At 39.4% G+C, this 24,229-nt stretch overlaps 1 protein-coding gene across 1 annotated transcript in view; it reads right to left on the bottom strand.

Moving 5' to 3' along the window:
* Nucleotides 1-10,341: 10,341 nt before the first annotated feature.
* CLIC5 (chloride intracellular channel 5) overlaps nt 10,342-24,229 on the bottom strand; it is a 135,929-nt gene continuing 122,041 nt past the window's right edge. The window contains exon 6 of the mRNA XM_044000908.1: nt 10,342-14,788. Coding sequence (XP_043856843.1) covers nt 14,621-14,788 — 168 coding nt within the window. The 3' untranslated portion in view covers nt 10,342-14,620. The remainder of the gene's footprint in view (nt 14,789-24,229) is intronic.

Raw genomic sequence — 24,229 nt, forward strand, 5'->3', positions numbered from 1 at the left:
AACCTAATTCAGGCCCTCATACCCTCTTTTTTTTTATGTATGAGGTATTTTATTTTTTCCATTACATGTATAGACAGTTCTCAACTTTTGTTTATACATGCTTTACAATTTCAGATTTTTCTCCCTCCCTCCCACCCCTCCCTCCCCCCTCCCCTAGACAGCAGGTAATCTGATATAGGTTATATCTATATATCTCTATACATATACATATATATATATATATATACACACACACACATATATACACACACACACATATATACACACACACATATATACACATAATAACATTAATCCTATTTCTGCATTAATCCTGTTACAAGAGAAAGAATCAGAGCAGTGATGCAAAACCTCAAAATAGAAAGAAAAAAAAAAAAACAACAGCACCCAAAACAAAAGAAATAATATGGTTCAATCAGCATCTATACTCCACAGTTCTTTCTTTCTTTTTTTTTTCTTGGATTTGGAGATCCTCTTCTATCATGAGTTCCCTGGAACTCTTCTGTACCATTGCATTGGTGAGAAGAATATAGTCCATCACAGTAGGTCAACACTCAATGTTGATGATACTGTGTACAATGTTCTTCTGGTTCTGCTCATCTCACTCATCATCAGCTCACGTAAGACCCTCCAGGTTTCTCTGAACTCTTCCTGCTCATCATTTCTTACAGCACAATAGTATTCCATTGTATTCATATACCACAACTTGTCCAGCCATTCCCCAATTGATGGGCACCCCCTCAACTTCCAATTCCTTGCTACCACATAAAGAGCAGCTATAAATATTTTTGTACATGTGGGTCCCTTTCCCCCTTCCATGATTTCTTTGGGCAAAAGACCTAAAAGTGGGATTGCTGGGTCAAAGGGTATGCACAGCTTTATTGCCCTTTGGGCATAATTCCAAATTGCTCTCCAGAATGGTTGGATCAGCTCACAGCTCCACCAACAATGCATTAGTGTTCCAATTTTCCCACAGCCTCTCCAACATTTATTATCTTCCTTTTTTGTCATTTTAGCCAATCTGATAGGTGTCAGGTGGTACCTCAGAGTTGTTTTAATTTGCATCTCTCTTATCATTAAAGATTTAGAGCATTTTTTCATATGGGAATAGATAGCTTTGGTTTCTTCATCAGAAAACTGCCTGTTCATATCCTTTGACCATTTCTCAATTGGGGAATGACTTGGATTCTTATAAATTTGATTAATTCCCTATATATTTTAGAGATGAGGCCTTTATCAGAAGCACTGGCCTCAAAAATTGTTTCCCAGCTTTCTGCCTCCCTTCCAATTTTGGATGCATTGCTTCTGTTTGTACAAAAATTTTTTAATTTAATATAATCAAAATCATCCATTTTGCATTTTATAATATACTCTATCTCTTGTTTGGTCAAAAACTGTTTTCCTTTCCAAAGATCTGATAGGTAGACTATTCCTTTCTCTCCTAATTTACCTATGGTATCACCTCTTATGTCTAAATCATGTATCCATTTTGACCTTATTTTAGTATAAGGTGTAAGATGTTGGTCTATGCCTAATTTCTGCCATATTATCTTCCAGTTTTCCCAGCAGTTTTTGTCAAATACTGAGTTCCTATCCCAGAAGCTGGAGTCTTTGGGTTTATCAAACACTACATTACTAGTGTCATTTACTACTGCATTTCCTGAGTCTAGCCTATTCCACTGATCTACCACTCTATTTTTTAGCCAGTACCAGATAGTTTTGATGACTGCCGCTTTATAGTAAAGCTCCAGGTTTGGTACCGCTAACCCACCTTCCTGTGAATTTTTTTTCATTATTTCCCTGGATATTCTTGATTTTTTGTTTTTCCAGATGAATTTTGTTATTATTTTTTCTAGCTGTATAAAATAATTTTTAGGTAGTCTGATTGGTATGGCACTGAATAAGTAAATTAATTTAGGCAGTATTGTCATTTTTACTATATTAGCTCTGCCTATCCATGAGCAATTGATATCTTTCCAATTATTTAGATCTGATTTGATTTGTGTGAAGAGTGTTTGGTAGTTGTGTTCATAGAGTTCCTGGGTTTGTCTTGGCAAGTAGACTCCCAAGTATTTTATATTATCTACCGTTACTTTAAATGGAATTTCTCTTTCTATCTCTTGCTGCTGGACTTTGTTGGTCATGTATAGAAATGCTGATGATTTATGTGGATTTATTTTATATCCTGCTACTTTGCTAAAGTTGTTAATTGTTTCAAGTAATTTTTGAGTTGATTCTCTAGGATTCTTTAAGTATACCATCATATCATCTGCAAAGAGTGATAGTTTTGTTTCCTCCTTGCCTATTCTAATTCCTTGAATTCCTTTTTCTTCTCTGATTGCTAAAGCTAACATTTCTAGTACAATATTAAATAATAGGGGTGATAATGGACATCCCTGTTTCACCCCTGATCTTATTGGGAAGGCCTCTAATTTATCTCCATTGCATATAATACTTGCTGATGGCTTTAGGTAGATACTGTTTATTATTCTAAGGAAAGCTCCCCCTATTCCTAAACTCTCTAGTGTTTTTATTAGGAATGGGTGCTGTACTTTGTCAAAAGCTTTCTCTGCATCTATTGAGATAATCATATGATTTTGGTTGGTTTTCTTATTGATGTGGTTGATTATGTTAATAGTTTTCCTAATGTTGAACCAGCCCTGCATTCCTGGTATAAATCCCACCTGGTCATAGTGTATTATCCTGGTGATCACTTGCTGTAATCTCCTTGCTAATATCTTATTTAAGATTTTAGCATCAATATTCATTAGGGAGATTGGTCTATGATTTTCTTTCTCTGTTTTTGCTTTGCCTGGTTTTGGTATCACCACCATATTTGTGTCATAAAACGAATTTGGTAGAACTCCTTCTTCCCCTATTTTTCTAAATAATTTGTATAATATTGGAATTAATTGTTCTTTAAATGTTTGGTAAAATTCACCCGTAAACCCATCTGGCCCTGGGGATTTTTTCTTAGGGAGTTCATTAATAGCTTGTTCAATTTCTTTTTCTAATACGGGTTTATTTAAGGATTTTATTTCCTCTTCAGTTAACCTGGGCAGTTTGTATCTTTGTAAATATTCATCCATTTCATTTAGATTGTCAAATTTATTGGCATACAGTTGGGCAAAATATTTCCTAATTATTGCTTTAATTTCCACTTCATTGGTGGTAACCTCACCCTTTTCATTTTTGATACTGGTAATTTGGTTTTCTTCTTTCTTTTTTTTAATCAAATTAACCAATATTTTATCTATTTTATTGTTTTTTTCATAAAACCAGCTCTTAGTTTTATTGATTAATTCTATAGTTTTTTTGCTTTCAATCTTATTCATTTCTCCTTTAATTTTCAGGATCTCTAATTTAGTGTCTAATTGGGGATTTCTAATCTGTTCTTTTTCTAGCTTTTTAAGTTGCATGCCCAATTCATTAATCTCTTCTTTCTCTTTTTTATTCATGTAAGCATTTAGAGCTATAAATTTTCCCCTAAGCACTGCTTTGGCTGCATCCCATGGATTTTGGTATGTTGTCTCATTATTGTCATTCTCTTGGATAAAGTTATTGATTGTTTCTATGATTTCTTGTTTGGCCCATTCATTCTTTAGAATGAAATTATTTAGTTTCCAATTGATTTTCATTCTACTTTTCCCTGGCTCTTTCTTACATGTAATTTTTATTGCATCATGATCTGAGAAGGATGCATTTACTATTTCTGCCTTTCTACATTTGACTATGATGTTTTTGTGCCCTAATACATGGTCAATTTTTGAAAATGTGCCATGTACTGCTGAGAAAAAGGTATATTCCTTTCTATCCCCATTCAATTTTCTCCAGACATCTATCATGTCTAACTTTTCTAGTAATCTATTCACCTCTTTCACTTCTTTCTTATTTATTTTTTGGCTAGATTTATCTAATTCTGAGAGGGGGAGATTCAGATCCCCCACTAGTATAGTATTACTATCTAATTCCTCTTGTAACTCATTTAACTTCTCCTCTAAGAACTTGGATGCTATACCACTTGGTGCATACATATTTAATATTGATATTACTTCATTATCTATAGTACCTTTAAGTAAGATGTAATTTCCTTCCTTATCTCTTTTAATGAGATCTATTTTTGCCTGCACTTTGTCTGAGATAAGGATTGCTACCCCTGCCTTTTTTACTTTAGCTGAGGCATAATATATTCTGCTCCAGCCTTTTACCTTTACTCTGTGTGTATCTCTCTGCTTCAAATGTGTTTCTTGTAAACAGCATATTGTAGGGTTCTGGTTTTTAATCCACTCTGCAATTCGCTTCCGTTTTATAGCAGAGTTCATCCCATTCACATTCACAGTTATTATTACTGACTGTCTATTCCCCTCCATTCTATTTACCCCCTTTGTACTTTTCCCCCCTTCTTTCACCCTATTCCTCCTCACCGACGTTTTACTTCTTACCCCTGCCTCCCCTGATCTGCCCTCCCTTTTTATCACCCCCCTCTCTTTTCTTTACCCTTTTCTCCCTTGCTTTTGTCCTCCCTTCTATCAGTCCCCCCCTTTCCCTTCCCCTTTTGTTTCCCTAAAGAATGAGTTAAGTTTCTTTATCCCAATGAACGTATATGTTATTCCCTCTTTGAGTCAAATCTAATGAGAATAGGGTTGAAACCATGTTCCCCCCTCCTTTCTTTCCCTCTATTGTAATAGGTTTTTTTCCACCTCTTCATATGATATAATTCATCCCATTCCACCTCCCCTTTCCTCTCCTCCCCATAGACTCCCTTTTTATCCCCTTAATTCTTTTGTATCATCACATCAAAGACAATTTATATTTATACCCTCTATATAAAGTCCTTCTCTCTGCCCAAATACATTTACAGTTCTTAAGAGTTATGAGTATTATCTTCCTGTGTAGAGATATAAACAGTTTAACCTAATAGGGTAACTTTTTTTTCCCCTCTGTTTACCTTTTTAAACTTCTCTTGAGTCTTGTATGTTGAGATCAAATTTTCTATTCAGTTCTGGTCTTTTCACCAGGAAAGATTGAAAGTCCCCAATGTGATTAAATGTCCATCTTTTCCCCTGAAAGAAAATGCACATTTTTGCTGGGTAATAGATTCTCGGCTGCAATCCAAGCTCCTTTGCTTTCCGGAATATCATATTCCAAGCCTTGCGGTCCTTTAATGTTGAAGCTGCCAGGTCCTGAGCAATCCTGACTGTGGCTCCATGATATTTAAATTGCTTCTTTCTGGCTGCTTGGAGTATTTTCTCCTTCACCTGATAATTCTGGAATTTGGCTACAATATTCCTTGGAGTTTTCCTTTTGGGGTCTCTTTCAGGAGGTGATCGGTGGATTCTTTCAATGATGATTTTATCCTCTGATTCTATGATATCAGGGCAGTTCTCCTTAATAATTTCCTGGAATATGGTGTCTAGATTCTTTTTCTGGTCATGGCTTTCAGGCAGTCCAATGATTCTCAAATTGTCTCTCCTCGATCTGTTTTCCAGATCAGTTGTCTTTCCAATGAGGTATTTCACATTTTCTTCTATTTTTTCATTTTTTTTATTCTGCTTGACTGATTCTTGGTGTCTCATGGATTCCTTATCTTCCAACTGTCCCACTTTAATTTTTAAGGCATTGTTTTCTTCAGTGAGATTATGCACCTTTTTTTCCATTTGGCTAAGTGAATTTTTTAAGGTATTGTTTTCTTCAGTGAGATTATGCAGCTTTTTTTCCATTTGGCCAAGTGAATTTTTTAAGGTATTGTTTTCTTCGGTGAGATTATGCACCTTTTTTTCCATTTGGCCAAATGAATTTTTTAAGGCTTTGTTTTCTTCAGCTTCCTTTTCCAAGCTGCTGATTCTTTTTTCATAGTTTTTTTGTTTTGCTTTCATTTCTCTCCCCATTTTTTCTTCTATCTCTTGCAATTGATTTTTAAAATCCTTTTTGAGCTCTTCCAGGAAGGCTTTTTGTTCTTGCGACCAATTCACCTTCCCTTGTGAGGCTTCAGATGTAGCCAATTTGAGGCTATTGTCCTCATCTGAGTTTGTGTTGGCTTCTTCCCTATTGATACAGAAGCTCTCAATGGAGAGGGCTCTTTTTTGCAGCCTATTTATTTATTCTTTAAGTTGAGGTCTGCTCTGGGGGCACCAGGGTCCCTGTTTTGGGCTTCTTGTGCAGGTGTATAGGTGCTGTGTGACCGGGCTTTTACTCTGAGGCCTTTATGGTGTGTGGAGAACCCCCGCCCTGCACTTCCTGTCTGATTGTGCTCGGCCAGCCAGGCGCCAGACCCCGGCGTCTGATCCCGCCGTTCGTGGCCCTCTCGGCCGGTGCCGGTAGGTTTTTCCACTGTCCTTCTTGGCCACCAGATTTTTGAACCAGGTTCTGGGAGCCTCAGTTGTTCGGCTGTGGCCCGCAGCTCCTGCTGACTTGCCCCGACCCCCTCGGCGCTGGGTTGCTGCCCTGCGCTGGGCCTCCCTTTTGCCCGAGTCAGACCGACCTTTTCCTGAAGTCTTCTAAATTATCTCTGGTTGGAGGACTGTGTCTCTCTGTCTCTTTGCAGGTTCTGTAGTTTCAGAATCCGTCCAGAGGCTTGATTTAATGTTCGTTTTGAGGGAACAGAAGGAGAGCTCAGGCAGCTTGCTGCCTCCTCTCCGCCATCTTGGCTCTGCCCCCGAAAACTTAACTTTTTGAATGAAACCTTATTCTCTGAAGAAAAGCATTTAAGTGACATTTCTGAGGTTGAATTCAGTAAAATGTTATTATGAGAGGAAAAGACAACTTTTTTTAGGGGAACTGATTCATCAGATCTTAGTTCTAGTAATTTAGAGAAGCTGACAGTTGACATGAGTGAAAGGAATTCTAATAAACAACTTTGTCTTTCCCTTGCCTTTCTAGAGTATTAGAGGTGATACTGGAGAGTGACCTTTCTCACAGCCAATGTTACTTAAATGTTTGTCTATGGTTCTGTATATATGGCTAGGAACATGATATTTGCCTAAGTTTAGGTTTTGAGACAGAAGAGAGTTAAGTGATGGGAAAGTAGATTTCTTCGATATCACAGAGTGATATCACTTTGAGTGATAGATCAGAGTAGTTAATGATATTGTTTTTGCATTTTAAATAATTTATCAGATCATTTCACATTATACCTACTAGATTGCCTTTGAATTCAGTGAGAGAATTAATATGGTAACAAGTCAATAACAGACTAAAGGGTGGAAGGGGTGGTGCTTGTCCCTGAGAGCACATGAGAATATTTTGCTCACAGATTCATGTACTGCAAAGGACTTTCTTTTCTGGAATTTTATCCATGGGATTGCTAGATGTGAATTAGAAAAAAAAAAAGGGTTGCTATGCAAGTGAGCTTTTTAGGGGCATGGATGACATTTTATCGGTATCTGTTTTGACTCAATGAAATTAGTATAGTGTTTAGGACACTTAATTATGCACTTAATCAATGCTTGTTAAATTTAATCGAACTAAATACATCTAGTGTTCAATGTTACTTTGGTGCCCCTCTTATCTAATCTGTTCCTTTTCAGCATAGAATATATTCTTACACATCCAGCCATGAAATTGTATCCTACCCAGCCTCAAGTGGCACCTGTGAAGTTCAATTTATCTCTATTAGAATAATAAATCTAGAGCTGGAAAGAATGTTAGAGGTCATCTAATCTTACCCCTTCATTTTATAGATGACAAAACTGAGGATTAGAAAGGATCTATGACTTGCCAAAGTCATCAATAGTAACTAATGATGGGGTAGCTAGGTGGCACAGTGGATAAAGCGCCAGCTCTGGGTTCAGGAGGACCCGAGTTCAAATCCAGCTTCAGACACTTGACATTTACTAGCTGTCTGACCTTGGACAAGTCACTTAAGCTTTATTGCCCCTTCAAAAAAATGTAAGTAATGGAACTAGGATTCAATTATCCTTATAAAAATCTCCCATTTTGGTTCTGTCAGGTACAGTGGCATAGGTCAGGAAGTTCTATATCTGGCAAGTAACAGTTGAATTAAATACAGTGATTATGAGGCTATACTTTGTTAGGGCCTAAAATTCTAGCTATGATGTCTAAAATCTAATGAGTGATCGCCTTAAATTAGAAACTTTAACAAGAGTTTAGACTTTTAAGTATTTATTAAAGTGCATGAGAAGTTGGTGAGGAGAGAGAGGTAAAAATCTAACTATCTCTAAGAGGGCCCTGCATCTCACCCACCAAAGCCTAGGTCAGGAACCCAAAAAAGACCTCGCTCCTCCCTCCTTCTCCCAGAAACCTCCTGTGAAACAGGAAACAGGGCCATCCCCACACACACAGCTCCCAGCTAATTGGTTGGTGGTACTGATTGACAGCTACCCACAGATGGCAGATACAACTAACAGGCAGTAACTTCCAGCCCTAAAATCTCATAGTTTCCAAATCTCATGCTTTCTCCTCATGGCAGAGCTTCCCTACAGTATATTTCCCAGCAAGGGGTGTCTTTCCAATTCTCACAACTTCAAATCATCAATGTAGTCCTGGGCAAAATTGTGAAGTAGGAAAAAAGTCATCTTTTAGCATTTGTTATTGTTCAGTCATTTTCAGTTATGTGTGACTCTTTGGGATTCCATTTAGGTATGTCTGCTTTGGGTTTTGTTTGTTTGTTTGTTTTTTTGGCAAAGATACTGGAGTGATTGGTGATTTCCTTCTTCCACTCATTTTTACATATGAGAAAATGGAGGCAAATAAGGTTAAGTGATTTGCCTGGGTCACACAACTAGTAAGTGTCTGAGGTGGAATTTGAGCTCAGTTCTTCCTGACTCTAGGCCCAGTATTCTATTCACTGCATTACAACTTGCCAGTAGGTGGATGGATGGAGAAAAGGAAGAAATTCAAGGCTGTGAGATGAAGGAGATGAATAATCAAGGGCCACTTTTTAAGAAGGCAATCTGGGGGGACGGCTAGGTGGCACAGTTGATAAAGCACTGGCCCTGGATTCAGGAAGACCTGAGTTCAAATCTGGGCTCAGACACTTGACACTTACTAGCTGTGTGTCCCTGGGCAAGTCACTTAACCCTCATTGCCACGTTTTTTAAAAAATGCTTTAAAAAAAAAAGGCAATCTGGCTAGAGGAAAGGATATATTTTGGGGAGTTGGGGGAAAGATGATGTTGAGTGGAGCCCGATTATAGAAGTCCAAGAAAGCTAGGCAGAGCAGGGAGCCAATGAAAGGTTGTGAGCCGAGCATTGAGGAGAACTCGACAGGTAAACAGAATAGGTGAGAGAAACTCATTCACTTGGTAGATTACCTCACCATTCCAGGACTGAGATGATGGACTGAGAGCCTATGTAGGGGTGGGGGGAGGGGGAGAAGTGTTATGTGATCATTGATTTGGACATAGAAGGGGGAATCTTAGAAAGCATGTAGTTCAACTTGTTCATTTTTCAGAGAAGGAAACGAGTCCAAGGTCACACGAAGTAGTGAGTGACAAAACCAAGGACTTATGCTGTTCGCCTTTTATCATCTCCTGAGGTTTGTTTTCCCTGGTACCATTTACGAAACGTTAGCTGGGATTCTCTGCATAGAAACTGATACCATCCTCCATTGTTATCAGTCCCGAGGACACTCATCACTTTGGGACCAGGAACAACTGCTCTGCTCACAACCTTTCATTGGCTTCCTATTGGTTACCTTGCCAAAGGAAAATTGCTCTGTCCAGCTTTCTTGGATTTCCATAATCTGGCTCCACTCAACTTCATTGAGGTGACAATGAGCTAAACTCAATGATCAGTTTATCTGAGTTAACCTAGCTCACTACCTCCTCTTTAAAATAACTAAAAATGCATCTTAATGTATTGAGTGATAATAGCATATTCTCCTGCTATCTACCACTAGAAACTTTTCACTTGTTAGGTAAATTATCTGCATTTTTCCCAGTGGTTCTTCAGACAATCCTTTCCCCCTCCCCTTCCTTTTCCAACCCAAAGGAATTAGCATGGAGGCAGAAATTCTTGGAAAGAGGTATACTGTGTGGGGATTTAGGGCAAGAGGGGAAAGGAAGGCCAGGGAAGAGAGGGTGTGGTTTGGCATAAAACAGCATGGGAGGCCAGTGAACTGGACTTTGGGGCTGGTGTAGCCTTCTAGCAGAAAATTGTGCCAACTCTAAATAGAAAAATATGAAGGTGATCAATGATGAAAAATATGAACAGACTTCACTATAATTTTCTTTCCTCTCATTTAGTATTTTTCTTTTCAGCATTATGTACTATAGGAATATCTCACCATAAATACCATCCTCTGAAACAATTTCAGTCTACATTCAGAAGAAGTTTGACGACCCTTTCTGTAATATTTGAAAATAAACCAAATTTTATTTGAATCAAGTACCAATCAGAACTGGGAAATAATTTTACAAATGGTTCAGATCCATGAGGAGACAAAAACCCTTGTGTTTCCTTTTTCTTCATTTAAAAAGCATTTTACATTTATTGAGGCTTCACAGAAAGTCCTGTTATTTTATCACCACAGTTAAAGGTCTAGTGAGAATCGGGTGACTTTCTCTTGGAGTGTGTCTGCAAACAAAATGCTCCTTCTTGTGAAAAAAAAAAAGATATATTACCCCAATCTATAGATTTAGGAAAGTCTGTCAGAGAGGCAGAGGGAAAGAAAGGGATATTCAAACATCTCTTTTGGACAGCTCCTATTTTAAATACCTGCATAGACTATGTACAAAGAGAACTTGCTTACAACCAGATCTTAGGTTCTTGTCTCCTTGAGACTAGGCTTCACCAACAGGGCTGTTAAAAAAAATAAACCCCATATTCATTTAGGAGTGTTTCTCCATGAAGATGGCTTCTGTTTTCTTTAACCATATCTAGGATTAGCTTACATATAACAGTTCTCTGATAGAATGTGAGATTCAATTGGAACAGTTCTGGAAGGGATAGGGGAAACATCACATTTTTATTTCTTTCATATATTAACATAGTACCAGTATGTAGTTATTGGATGTGAACTCAGGAGCCAAATAGGTTGAAGGTTGGTCTGACATTTTCTCCCTTGAACAAAGAATAGTTCTAAAGGTCACATAATTTAGAAACCAGTTCTCTTACCATCAGAAAAAAAAATCACTTCAGAGGGAACAGAGGATAACTTTTCAAATAAGTATTTAAAATAATGATGAAAAGTAGCAATGTCAAACAATAAATGAAGAAATGAACCTTTGGGAAACTGTTTCTAAGTTCTATTACCATCATAGGATTAATGTTGTATCTATCCAAGAAGCAAGATCTCGGATTTACTCTCCTTAAGAAGGGGCATTACCTACAGAGGGTAGAAAAGTTGTCTCACAGAGACATTCATCAGGAAATTTCAGTGGGTCAATGCAAATTTGGCTGTGGATGCTCACATTTCTCTTATCATGGATCATTTAAGTTATTAATATTTCCTTGAGAAACCTAATTCTCTTTTTTGTTTTGCCTTCCTCTCCTTAATAACTCTAATTCATTCCAGAAATTTAGTTCATAGGAACACTGGTCCAATCTCTCACTAGGATTTTATATTGAACAGATAGTATATATGATAATCACCAGATCTACAAGCAAATTCCTGGAGGAGAATGCAAGCATTTTCAAAAATATAGGCAGGCACTAATGTTATTGTTGGTGTGATTATAGAAGGTCAATGTGTTAAAGAAACTGAAGGTCATCTGATCTAAGTCTTCATTTAATGGGTGGGGGAAGTAAAGCTTCAAGAGGAGAAATAAATTGCCCAAGATCACACAGTGACTTAGAAGTCAAGTCAACTTGAAAATCCAGATCTTCTGACTCTCAGCTCTGGTCTTCCACTATATATCTTGCTGGGTTTTAACTGTGCCAATCAATCCAGTCTTAAAACATTATTAAAACATGGACATTAATCAAATATGTTATATAATTACCTATTCTGGAGACCAAAAAACTGTTTATCCCAGTTGGGTATCATTTTAAAATGTCATCTTTTATGTCAACATTATAAATGCTCAGTTACTGACTCTGGTTATTATACATGGGGTTCCTTCCCTCAGGCATCAAGATCATAGCTGGCTCTAAGGATGCCATTTTTAAAAGTTTCTCTCGCAGTTGGCTTTGGGGAATCCATCAGAGTTATTGCATTCCATTTAAAATTCTCACTCAAGCAGCCCTACCTTGGAGCTGACAGTAGGTCCCTGTATATACTATTGAATGTGTTTTAAGGGAAAGAAGGGTGAGGGTGTAGAAGCTCACAGAAATGAGAAATGTAAAGTTTCTTCCAGGTCATCTAGTTTGTTCTGTACAGCCAAGGAAGCATTTCTGAGTATGACAGGATTTCACACTAATTAAAAGACCTCTGGGACCATTCAGGTCATCAGCCCCCAGGGCCCAATTCAGAATATTTTCCTGCAGTAAAAATGGTTGATTTCCTCATCAGGTCTCATGTTTAAACATCTCAAGTAGCAGGGTTTCCATGGAGCCTGTGGAAAGGTTTTTTGAGACAGAGAACTGAATCAGTTCATTCTATATTTTTCAACCCTCCTTTCCCTCCACCTCTCAGGGCTTATAAAAGTCTTACTGAGTCATTTCCTCCTATAGGCAAAAGGCAAAATATTGAGAATTAAGGTATATCCTTTCCCCTCTCTGTCTTCTAGTCAAGGTGTCATTTACCCTTCCAAAATCCCAGGGGAAAAGGTGATTCTTCCCTCTGTTGCCAGAAATCTGGTGCTGTTCCTATGGGGAGACCAATACCTGTCTGTCTTGACCATTGTGGGAAATGTTAAATCAAATTTAGTGGTTTTGAGGTGCTCTTAAACCCAATAACTCTAACAGCAGGCAATAAATAGGGAAGGATTGTTGAGTTTGGTCCCTGCCTGATATAGTGTTCTTCACAATGACTTAATTGGGAGACACAGATGGTGGTCAGTTAATTTCTTAATGCTCCCTTTTCACAGATCCTTCTGTTATAAATGAAATGTGATAGAGGCAAAACCAGGAGGCAAAATGTTGGTTAGAACCATAATAAGGATTTTTTGGCAGGAAAAAATAGAGGAAGAGGCAGGGAGCAAGTCAAAGGAGGTTAAAGGAAGGTGGAATAGACAGCCTTGGAAGTGACCGCTGGGGATGGGGTGGGGGAAGCACATCCCAAAACAAGGCCACCATCACTATGGTTGTGATGAGTAAAGGAGCAGTTCATATGAGAGGAAAAGGAAGAGCACTATAAGATGGTATTTTTGGCATCCTCAGACCAAGCTTTGGTCACCCTGACTTAGTTATACCTCTGAAGGTCAGCCATCTGTTTGTAATTGGCAGAAAATGTTTAAGATTGGAAACATGACCCAGATGTGTTGGTAGATTCCACCCAATGTGAAATAAACCATGTTGAACTTGAGTTCAAAACACATAGCTCCCTCAGCATGAAAATCTTGTCCTTAAGATGCTCAATGCTCAATCCATAGATCAAAGGTAATTCTCATGCAGTCAAGACAGCTACTAACATAAATGAAACATCCAGAAGCAACGGGACGGACTCATCTGAGAAAGTCAGTAGACAAGGAATACCAGCAGGAAGTGGAGGAAAATCTTTTGGCCATTTCTTAGTTCTCTGGCTGGAGGGCTGGTGGTGATGAGATAATACACCATCCCAAGACCTAGAGAAGAAGAGACAATACCTGCCTGGCAGATTTCAGCACTTAAGGCCTGCAGAGAACTCATTTTTCTCCTCTCCCCATGGATCAAAACATATACATTGATAAATATGCCCAACCCAGTGGCAAGCAAATATCAGTGCTCAAGCATTCCCCACTGGCTGGCAGACCCAGTGGGCCTTTTGGCATCAACATTGCTCCACTCCTTTGCCCTCTCCTCCCTCTGGGTCACCAACTTTTCCCTTGGCCTTCAAGTACACTGGTTGAAAATTGTGTTCGCCCTCTTTCCCACCATAGTCTGAAACAAATGAAAGTTTAGATTAATTACTGCTGGGCAGCATTATAACAACATTACCAGCACCAAAAGTAGCAGCTGAGCCTGCTGAACCAGTGACTAAGGAGTATTCAATTTTATCTTTGTGTAGGACTCACTGGCAAGGGGGTTGCTAAAAGGTTCTGGCTGAAAGTGGATCTGCCAGAATTCAACAATCACCACCCACCCACCCTCATCCTCAGCACATACTTTCTACCTCTCCATTGAGGCAAAATTACTGCCTCTGACAAGATCTACTTAAAAAGTGTCTCATATCCTTAGTCACTGGGATTAATGAAAAGGGAAGAAGAGGAGCCAGTTTTGGTTATATGTTCCTAATCTACTCAGGAACATGGTTTGAGATGTTGGCAGGATAGCCAGCTAAACAACCACAAGTGTGAGAGGGCTTCAAGCACTTGGGCTAAACGAAGATCAGACCAGTGCTTGAAGAGATCAACTGATAGGATTTTGCACCTCTGCCCTTCAATTTCCCCAACTGGTAAGACCAGATGAGTTCCAGATCTTTCTGAAAGACAGAATGCTGGTGTTGTGGTGACATCAGCAAGACTTGGTAATGAAAAAAAAATAAAATCCCAAGACAATAGGGAAGAAGAGTCTGTGAAGCAGGAGTCTTTGGTGGAGAATAAGTTCTTTTGCAGCAGAGACAAGATGGGATGAGGGAGTGTTCAAGATTTGCTGAGTCGCTTGGCCACATCAGCGTAAGCCATTTCAATCTCACTGTCAGCTGCACAGGTGTTGGTGAATTCATCTCGTGCGTAGGCATGCTTGAGATACCGCCACAGACCTGTCATCTCCGCAGGGATCTCATAGTTGCGGTATTTCTTGGCTACAATCTGGAACAAAGACAATAGCAATTGATTTAAAATGCATCTTTGAGGGTACAAGGAAAATGGAGAAAGGAAGAGTAGCATGGCAATTGTTTCCTTGGGCAAATATATTGCAAGAGTATGTTGGGCATCCTAAAAAAGATCACCAGCAGAATGTGTTTGTAATGTCAAGGCTGTTGGCATTTTTGTTCGTTCATTTCTAAATGAGCAGGAAAGACATTGATAATCAGAGAATCTTATCACTGAAAGGAAACTTAGTGGTCATTCAGTCCAAATTCCTGTGCAATGTTGGAATCCCCTCTCCAATAGCCTTTTTATTTTTTCATTTTTATTTTTTGTGGGGCAATGAGGCTTAAGTAACTTTCCCAGGGTCACACAGCTAGTAAGTGTCAAGTATCTTAAGTAGGATTTGAACTCAGGTGCTCCTGAATCCAAGGCTGGTGCTTTATCCACTGCATCACTAGCTGTATGTGTATGTGTATGTGTATATATATATATATATATATATATATATATGTATGTATGTATGTATATATATAAACATATGTATGTATGTATATATATTTCCCCCAATTACATGTGAAAACAAATTTTAACATCTTTGTTAAAATTTTTGAGTTTCAAATTCTATCCCTTCTGCCCTCTCCTCTCCCCTCCCTGAGACAATAAGCAATCTGATATAGGTTATACATGTGCAATCATGTAAAACATTTCCATATTATCCATTTTGTAGAAGAAGACAGATAAAAGAAGGAAGGGGGAGGAACGGAGAGAAGAAGAGAGGGAGGGAGGAAAGAAGGGAGGGAGAGAGGGAAGAAGGGAAAGAAAGAAGGAAGGAAAGACAGCATATTTCAGTCTGTATTCATACAACATCAGTTGTTTCTTTGGAGCAGATAGTTTTTTCCTCATGATTCCTTTGGCATTGTCTTGGATTATCATACTGTTAAGAAGAACAATCATTCACATTGTTTCATTGTACAATATTGATGTTACTATGTACAATGTCCTCTTTTTTTCCCCCTTTTTTTTTTGTTGGGTAATGAGGGTTATAGTGACTTGCCCAGGGTCACACAGCTAGTAAGTGTCAAGTATCTGAAGTCAGATTTGAACTCAGGTCCTCCTGAATCCAGGGCTGGTGCTTTATCCAGTGCACCACCTAGCTGCTCCCCAAAACTATTCTTTTTGGGGGGGGGCAGGGCAATGAGGGTTAAGTGACTTGCCCAGGGTCACACAGCTGGTAAGTGTCAAGTATCTGAAGTCAAATTTGAACTCAGGTCCTCCTGAATACAGGGCCGGTGCTTTATCCACTGTACCACCTAGCTGATCCCCAAAACTATTCTTTTTTTGGGGGGGCAGGGCAATGAGGGTTAAGTGACTTGCCCAGGGTCACACAGCTAATAAGTTTCAAGTGTCTGAGGCCGGATTTGAACTCAGGTCCTCCTGAATCCAGGGTCAGTGCTTTATCCACTACGCCACCTAGCTGTCCCCACAGTCCTCTTGTTTCTGCTCACTTCACTTTGCATCAGTTCATGTAAGTCTTTCCAGTTTTTTCTGAGAGCATCCTGCTCATCATTTCTTATAGCACAATAGTATTTCATTCTAATAATATATCACAACTTGTTCAGCCATTTCCCAATTCATGGGCATTCCTTCAATTTCCAATTCTTATCCACCACAAAAAGACCTGCCATAAATATTTTTGTACAAGTACAAAAATTTTGTACTTTTTTATTTCTTTGGGATATAGACCTAGCAGTTGTGTTGCTAGATCAAAGTCTCCAACAGCCTTTATAAAAAGGTGGTCATACAGTCTGTGCTTGAACATCCCTATTACCTAACCACATAGACTGTCTCATTATTGGAAAGCTCATTCTCTCTCTCTCTCTCTCTCTCTCTCTCTCTCCCCTCAAAACACCCCCCCAAAAAAACCAAGCCCCCCAAAATGAAAACAAAACAAAAAAACTAAACTAAGAAAACTAAAAGAAAACACATCGAGTCAAATTCTGCCTCCATTCAATTTCTACCCATTGATTCAGGCTCGATGAACCAATTCAACTTGATTCCTTTAAAGAACCATGGAATCACAGATTTAGAACTAGAAGGGACCTAGAGATCATCTAGGCCAATTCCTTCATCTTACAGAGATAAAGAAGTTAGAATGAGAAAAATTAAGTGACTTGCCAAAGGTCACAGTGACAGAAAGCAAGATTCCACCCTCAGTCCTTTGACTCTAAAGCCAGTGCTCTCTCTAGTGTACCATGCTGGGCGCTTTGCTAGACACTGGGAACTCAGAGACAAAATGAAAAATAGTGCCTGCCCTAAAGAAGAGTTCATCCTACTTACAGGACACAGGTTAGGATGGGTGATAAAAGGTTGCACCTGAATTGAACCTTAAGAAAAGCTAATGAGGGGGCAGCTAGGTGGCGCAGTGAATAGAGCACTGGTCCTGGAGTCAGGAGTACCTGAGTTCAAATCCAGCCTCAGACACTTAACACTTACTAGCTGTGTGACCCTGGGCAAGTCACTTAACCCCAATGGCCTCACTATAAAAAAAAAAAAAGCTAAAGAGGACAAGAGGTGGAGGGGAAGAGGAAGTGTATTCCACATCAGAGAGACAGCCTACTAAAGGCAAAGGAGGGGAATACTGAATTGGGGAAACAAAATAGGCCATTTTTGGCTAGAACATTAAAAATATGAACATAGAGTGGATGAAGGAAGAATTCATGAAGTGTTCCCTGGAGCCACAAAGAACAGGCCTGCTCCCTCTTTTATATTATACTGAATGTTGTGCAGCCTTTGACACCTTGGTCTCCTTCCCCTTGACACTGTCTTTTTTCTAGGTGTGTGTAGACACTACTTTCATGCTTCTCCTCCAACCTCTCTGACCATTCCTGGGTCTCCTCCTTGCTCTGTGTTTCTCTTAGAGTAGTCCCTGTCTTGTGGGTATCCTTGGGTAAAATGAAGATCATTTGGAGGATAGCCAGTCACCCCAGATCTAACTCTCTTAACTAGAGAGATCATAAGTAATTCGGCCCAGTGGGTTGACCAGTGTCCTTGGAGTCAGGATGACATAGTTGGAGTTTCCTCTCTGACATATACTGTTGCTGTCACCCCAGGCTAGTTGCTCAACCTTCCTCCACCTACCCCATATGACTCTCCAAGAATATAAGTTGCAGAAAAGGGGCTAAGTTTTCCTGTATGGGTAATTACATTGAAATCACAGGCCTATGAGATCATCAATTTCAAGTTAAAATAGACTGTAGAAACCTATGAGTCTCACCTTCTCATTTTATAGATAAGGAAACTATAGAACCCAGAGATGAAGTGACTTGTGAAATGTGATGCAGATAGTAAATGTCAGAGATAGGATTTGAACTGTAAGAACATTATTACCAGGGGCCCCCTGTTGAGAGAGCATGGGGTGACCTTTCCAAGGTCAATTCAGTGTCTAGAAGTTACCTCACAGTTCATGGACCACCTTCAAGTCTAATGCTACCAGCCAATTAGCTTGGAGCTGTGTAAGGGGACAGCCCCTCTTCCTGTCCCACAGGAAGCTTCCACTGGAAAAGACTTAGGTTCTTTCTCTGGGTAGCTTGATATGCTAGGTGGAGGCGGATTTTTCTCTCTCTCTCCTGCGTAGATCTTAGCTAGATTTTTCTATTCTTTCAGAGACACGTGTTCTCTCTTTGTCGACTTCTAATATACTTTAACAAATGCTTAATGCCTAAACTGTTGCTGAAGCTTCTAATTTATAAGTAAACCCTAGCTAGCTTCCCCCACACGGGGGGGGGGGGGAGAGGGCAGGTAAGGTGATTTAGTTTTACCCATCACAGAACTCAGATCTTTCTGTCTCCAAGTCCAGTGCCTTATCTACAATGCCAGGTTATCTTTCATACACACAGTTTAAAAATAAAAACAAAATTTTAAGAAGTAGAAAACTGGGGGCAGCTACGTGGCACAGTGGATAAAGCACCAGCCCTGGATTCAGGAGGACCAGAGTTCAAATGAAGCCTCAGACACTTGACACTTACTAGTTGTGTGACCCTGGGCAAGTCACTTAACCTTCATTGCCCCATAAAAAAAAATAGAAAACTGAAATTATGAGGTAGTATCATGTTTAATCTAAAATAAAAAATTCTGAAGGAAAAAAATCAGTAAACTGGAGGAGTATAAAAGGTGAAGAGGAAAGCTATATGTTATCTCTCCTTTCCACTAAACAGGGAAGGAATGAGTATAGATCAAAGTTACTGTGGCTACTATGAGATAGCAAAATAGTGGGCCAGCGTACAGTATGTATCACTCTTCCTGGAAATCATTTAAATGGAAGGGGGAAGCATGGCAAAATGCCTAGGCCTCCTCTCTGATCGCTCACCACTCCTCTTTCTGGAAAACAACACAACTACTCAAATGAAAGAACATTCTGGTTTGGTTGTGTCTACATAGTATTTTTTTGTGAGACAAAGACACTTGTATTTGTTATCACTGGCCTTTTGTGTACAACCAGTAGACAAGGCGGGTCTAATTTCATTGCAAAGTGCTACTAGGATCCCAGAAGGTCAACACTGGAAGGGCTCTTAAGGAGAACATTTAATGGGCCTTTCCCCCATTTATTTTACAAGTGAGGAAACTGAAGCCCAAGAAGGGGAAGTGCTTTGCCCAAGGTTACATAGACAAGTAAAGGCAGAGCTGGGAATTAGGCATCTGTAACTTTTTTTTTTTTTTTTTTTGGTGAGGCAATTGGGGTTAAGTGACTTGCCCAGGATCACACAGCTAGTAAGTGTCAAGTGTCTGAGGCTGGATTTGAATTCAGGTCCTCCTGACTCCAGGGCCAGGGCTCTATCCACTGCACCACCTAGCTGCCCCCATCTGTAACTTTTTTCACAGTGTTTTGTCACTTTTATATAAATGAGAAGAGCATTCATCTATTCAGAATAGTTTGAAATTAATAAAGTGCTTATGTCCAAAGGATCTGTCCTTATGTTACTTCGCCCATTTTTCCCTAAGTGTTTTGTACATAGTAGGCACTCAATAATTCCTAACATTTGAATGATGCCTTACTACCACTAATTTTACAGAGATGGTAATTTAAGAACAGAGTGTTGATTTGGCAGAGACCTCCCAACAAGTTGGTGGCAAAGCCAGATGTGTGTCATTTTTCCTTGGTCAAGTGTACCAGCTGTTAATCTCTCTAGTGTTTGTCATAAAATCTGGTGTCACTGGATAAGAAGGGGTTATTTAAGGCAAGCAATAGTAGAGTCTTAACATAGCCATCCTAATCAAAGGTAGGAGGCAATCACCATTGTAGACTTTAAAAACGGGTCTACACAATCCCAAAGGACTATTAATGAAACATACTATCTACCTCCAAAGAAAGAACTGATATTGATAGAACATACTGAAGGGAGCTATTTTTTACTTTCTTTCATTTTTTTCTTTCAATAAAGTTTCCTTGTACAAAATGACTAATATGGTAATGTTTTACATAATCATACATGTATAACCCATATCTGATTTTTGCCACCTTGGGGAGGGGGGGAAAGGTGGGAGGAAAAGAGGGCTAAAAATTGGAACCCAAAAGTATAAATAAAAATGTTTATTACAAGAAAGGGTCTACAAAAAACAAACTGTTCTCTTAATTTTAAAAATAATAATAGTAATTTGAAAACTTCTCTCTAGAACAATTGGAACTATATCCAGAGGGCTATAAAGCTGTGCATAACCTTTGACCTAGCAATACCACTACTAGGTCTGTATCCCAAAGAGATAAAAGAAATGGAAAAGGACCTACATGTTCAAAATATGAAAGCTCTTTTTGTGATGGTAAAAAATTGGCAATTGAAGGGATGTCCATCAATTGGAGAATGGTTGAACATGTTGTGGTACATGATTGTGATGGAATATTATTGTGCTATGGGAAATGACAAGGGGGTTAGTTTCAGAAACATGTGGTTAGACCTATATGAACTGATGCAAAGTGAAATGAGCAGAACCAGAACATTGTACACAGTAACAACAATGTTGCATGATGACCAACTGTGAATGACTTTGCTATTTTCAGCAATACAACAATCCAAAATGATCTTTTTCTTTCTTTCTCTTTCTCTCTCTCTCTCTTTTTTTGTGTGGGGCAATGAGGGTTAAGTGACTCGCTCAAAGTCACATAGCTAGTAAGTGTCAAGTATCCGAGGTCAGATTTGAACTCAGGTCCTCCTGAATCCAGGGCTGGTGCTTTATCCACTGTGCCACCTAGCTGCCCCTGATCCAAGACAATTTCAAAGGACCCTCGATGAAAAATGCTATCCACATCCAGAGAGAGAGAGAGAACTGATGAACTCTAAGTACAGACCAAAGCATACTTTTTAAAACTTAATTTTTCTCATTTGTGTGTGTTTTCTTTTGTAACATGGTTAATATGGAATATATTTTTACATGACTCCATATGTATAATTGATAGCATATTGCTTGCCTTTTCAATAGTTCGGGGAGGAGTGGAAGGGAGGAAGAGAATTAGGAATTCAAAATTTTAAAAAATGAATGTCGGGGGCAACTAGGTGGCGCAGTGGATAAAGCACCGGCCCTGGATTCAGGAGTTCCTGAGTTCAAATCCGGCCTCAGACACTTGACACTTACTGGCTGTGTGACCCTGGGCAAGTCACTTAACCCCCATTGCCCGGCAAAAAAAAAAAAAGACTAAAAAATGAATGTCAAAAAATTTTACATGTAATTGGGAAATATCTAACAAAAATATTAAAAAAGAAGAAACAAAAGTACACGCACTCTCTCTATTGCAGCTTGGTTGGAATGTGCTCATGTGTCTCCATATTGTAAGTGCATTTTGAGGTTTGCAAAGGACATAGCAGTACTTTTCATCATAGTGTCCATCCAATACACAGTGGCAGATTTCTTCCTTCAGGCTTTAAGTTAGGGTGAAAGGTGAAGCCTTAATGAGCTACTATGAACCCTAGGGTCTTTGAAATTATTAAGAGACTGAAAGTTTAAGGTCTAAAATGTCTGTTACATTGGATTGCTATGTAACAAAGCGGCAGGAGAGCAGACAGCCAGCACACTAAATAACTGAGTCTGGAACCAAGAGAAGCTCAACAAGAAAGAGAGGGGTCAGCAAAAAATGCCCTGTGGGCTGCAGTCCACTGCCTGTTTCCATAGAGACAAGGGCAAAGAATGATTTTTAAATCAAGCTTTATTATTTATTTTTTTTTGGGGGGGTGAGGTAATTGGGGTTAAGTGACTTGCCCAAGGTTACACAGCTAATTAAGTGTCAAGTGTCTGAGGCCAGATTTGAACTCAAGTCCTCCTGAATCCAGGGACGGTGCTTTATCCACTGCACCACCTAGCTGCCCTAAATCAAGCTTTATTGCATTTTTAAAAAAAAAACACACGAAAAAAAAAACATTCTTAGCTTAAAGGCCATGCAAAAACAGGTGGGCAGGCTTGATTTGGCCTTTGGGTCATAGTTTGCTGACCCCTATACTAGAACCCTAGGCTGGATCTAAGAAAGTGGGAACTAATATAAAGTCTTACAACTTGAGTCCACAAAATCAACTTCATAAGACTGGAGAGGTGTGGCTAGACAGCAGATCCACTGGAAAAGACTTGGGAATTTTGAGGAAACTGCAAACTCAATATGAGTCAACCGTGTGATCTGCCAACCAGGAAAGACAAAAGCCTGAATCAGGAAGGAGAAGATCTTTGTCCTCTGGCCTCACTTAGACCACATCTGGAGTGCTGCACTTGGTTGTGAGGACCACATTTTAGCAATAATGTTGATAGGCTAGAGAGCATCCAAAGAACATATATTTTTAGACATGGCCAATGTGGGAATTTGTTTTGCTCAACAATGCATATTTGTTTTGCAGCTTTGTTTTTCTTGTTCTTTCCAATGAAGGGTGGGAGGGAGAGAAGGGCAGGGGAGGGAGAAGAAAAAAATCAGAAAGAAAGCATCCAGTGAAAGGTGAGCTATGGGAGGCAACATAATGTAGTGGGAAGCAGAGTGGTTCTGAAGGGAAAGAGTCTAAGTTCAAATGCTGCCTGTGACACTGTCTGTGACCTTGGCCAATTCACATCATGTCTCTGAGACTCATATGTAAAATGAGAGTCCAACTTTTTGGTTCCTGAGCTCCCTTCTGGCTTTAGAGTCTATGATTCTAGAATATGGTAATGTGCCTCAAGATTATGGGAAAATCTGCTGAGGCAACTTGTGGCGTTTATCTTGAAGAATTAAAGACTTAGGAGACCCAGGATATGTTGGCTATTTTCAAGCATTTTAAAGAATCAGACTTGTTCCTCTTGGACCTTAGAGGGTAGAACTAGGAAGAAGCAGTGGAAGCTGCCAGGAGAAAAATGTAGGTTTCTTAATGATTAGAACCATTTAATTCCATAATTCAATAAACATTTAATAAGTGCTTACTATGTGCCTAGCCCTATGCTAAAGTCTGGGGATACAAATAAAAAAGGGAAGGAAGGGGGAAAGAAAGGAAAAAGGAAAGGAAGGAAGGAAAGAAGGAAAGGGAAGGGAAGGAGGAACGGAGGGAGGAAGGGAGGGAGGGAGGAAGGGAGGGAGGAAGGGAAGAAGGGAAGGAGGAAGGGATGCAGTTCTTGCCTTGAGGAACTTAGAATCTAATGGGGAAAGACAACACAGAAAAGGAAGCTGAAAAGGAGAGGATGGGGAACCACCAAAGGGGATGATATTTGAAACCAAGAAGAGCTGCTGATGGAAAATGGAGTTACCTGCAAAGTTGTGAAAGTTCTGAGCCTTCTATGAAGGAAGGCTTAGGGATGAGTTTATTGCCCCATCCTCCAGCTCTCCAATTAGAGGAGAGAGGCCACTGAGGAGCTGAGAAGGTACCAAGTACCAAAAACTGAGTCAATCAGCATAGTGATGACATTTCAGGTCTTACTGGAGGGTCCATGATGTTTCAAGAAGTCAAAACCAAGCACAGCTGCTGACAAAAAGTGGAGAATTACTTGGAAAATTCTTTAAGTGTTTTCTCCAAAGTAGAAAAGATGTTTATGCTGTGGCATACAGATTGATCATTGTAAAACATGCTGCTAGGTGAGCATCTTGGAGATCTAGGTGGCACAGTGGATAGACTGCTAAGCCTACAGTCAAGGAATCTAATCTTCCCGAGTTCAAATCTGGTCTCAGACACTTCCTAGCTGTGTGACCCTGGGCAAGTCACTTAACTCTGTTTGCATCAGTTTCCTCATCTGTAAAATGAGCTGGCTACGGAAATGGCAAACCACTCCAGCATCTTTGTCAAGGAAATCCCAAATAAGGTCATGAAGAGTTGGACAAGACTGAAAACAACTGGACAACAAGAACAACAAGGAGAGCATCCAATCCCTCTGTAATTAACTGACCACAAGGATCACTTTAGGATCCATGTAGTCTACTAATCTTATTTTATAAATGAGGAACCTGAGACCCAG

The sequence above is a fragment of the Dromiciops gliroides genome, chromosome 4 (assembly GCF_019393635.1).
Source record: "Dromiciops gliroides isolate mDroGli1 chromosome 4, mDroGli1.pri, whole genome shotgun sequence".
Taxonomy (NCBI): domain Eukaryota; kingdom Metazoa; phylum Chordata; class Mammalia; order Microbiotheria; family Microbiotheriidae; genus Dromiciops; species Dromiciops gliroides.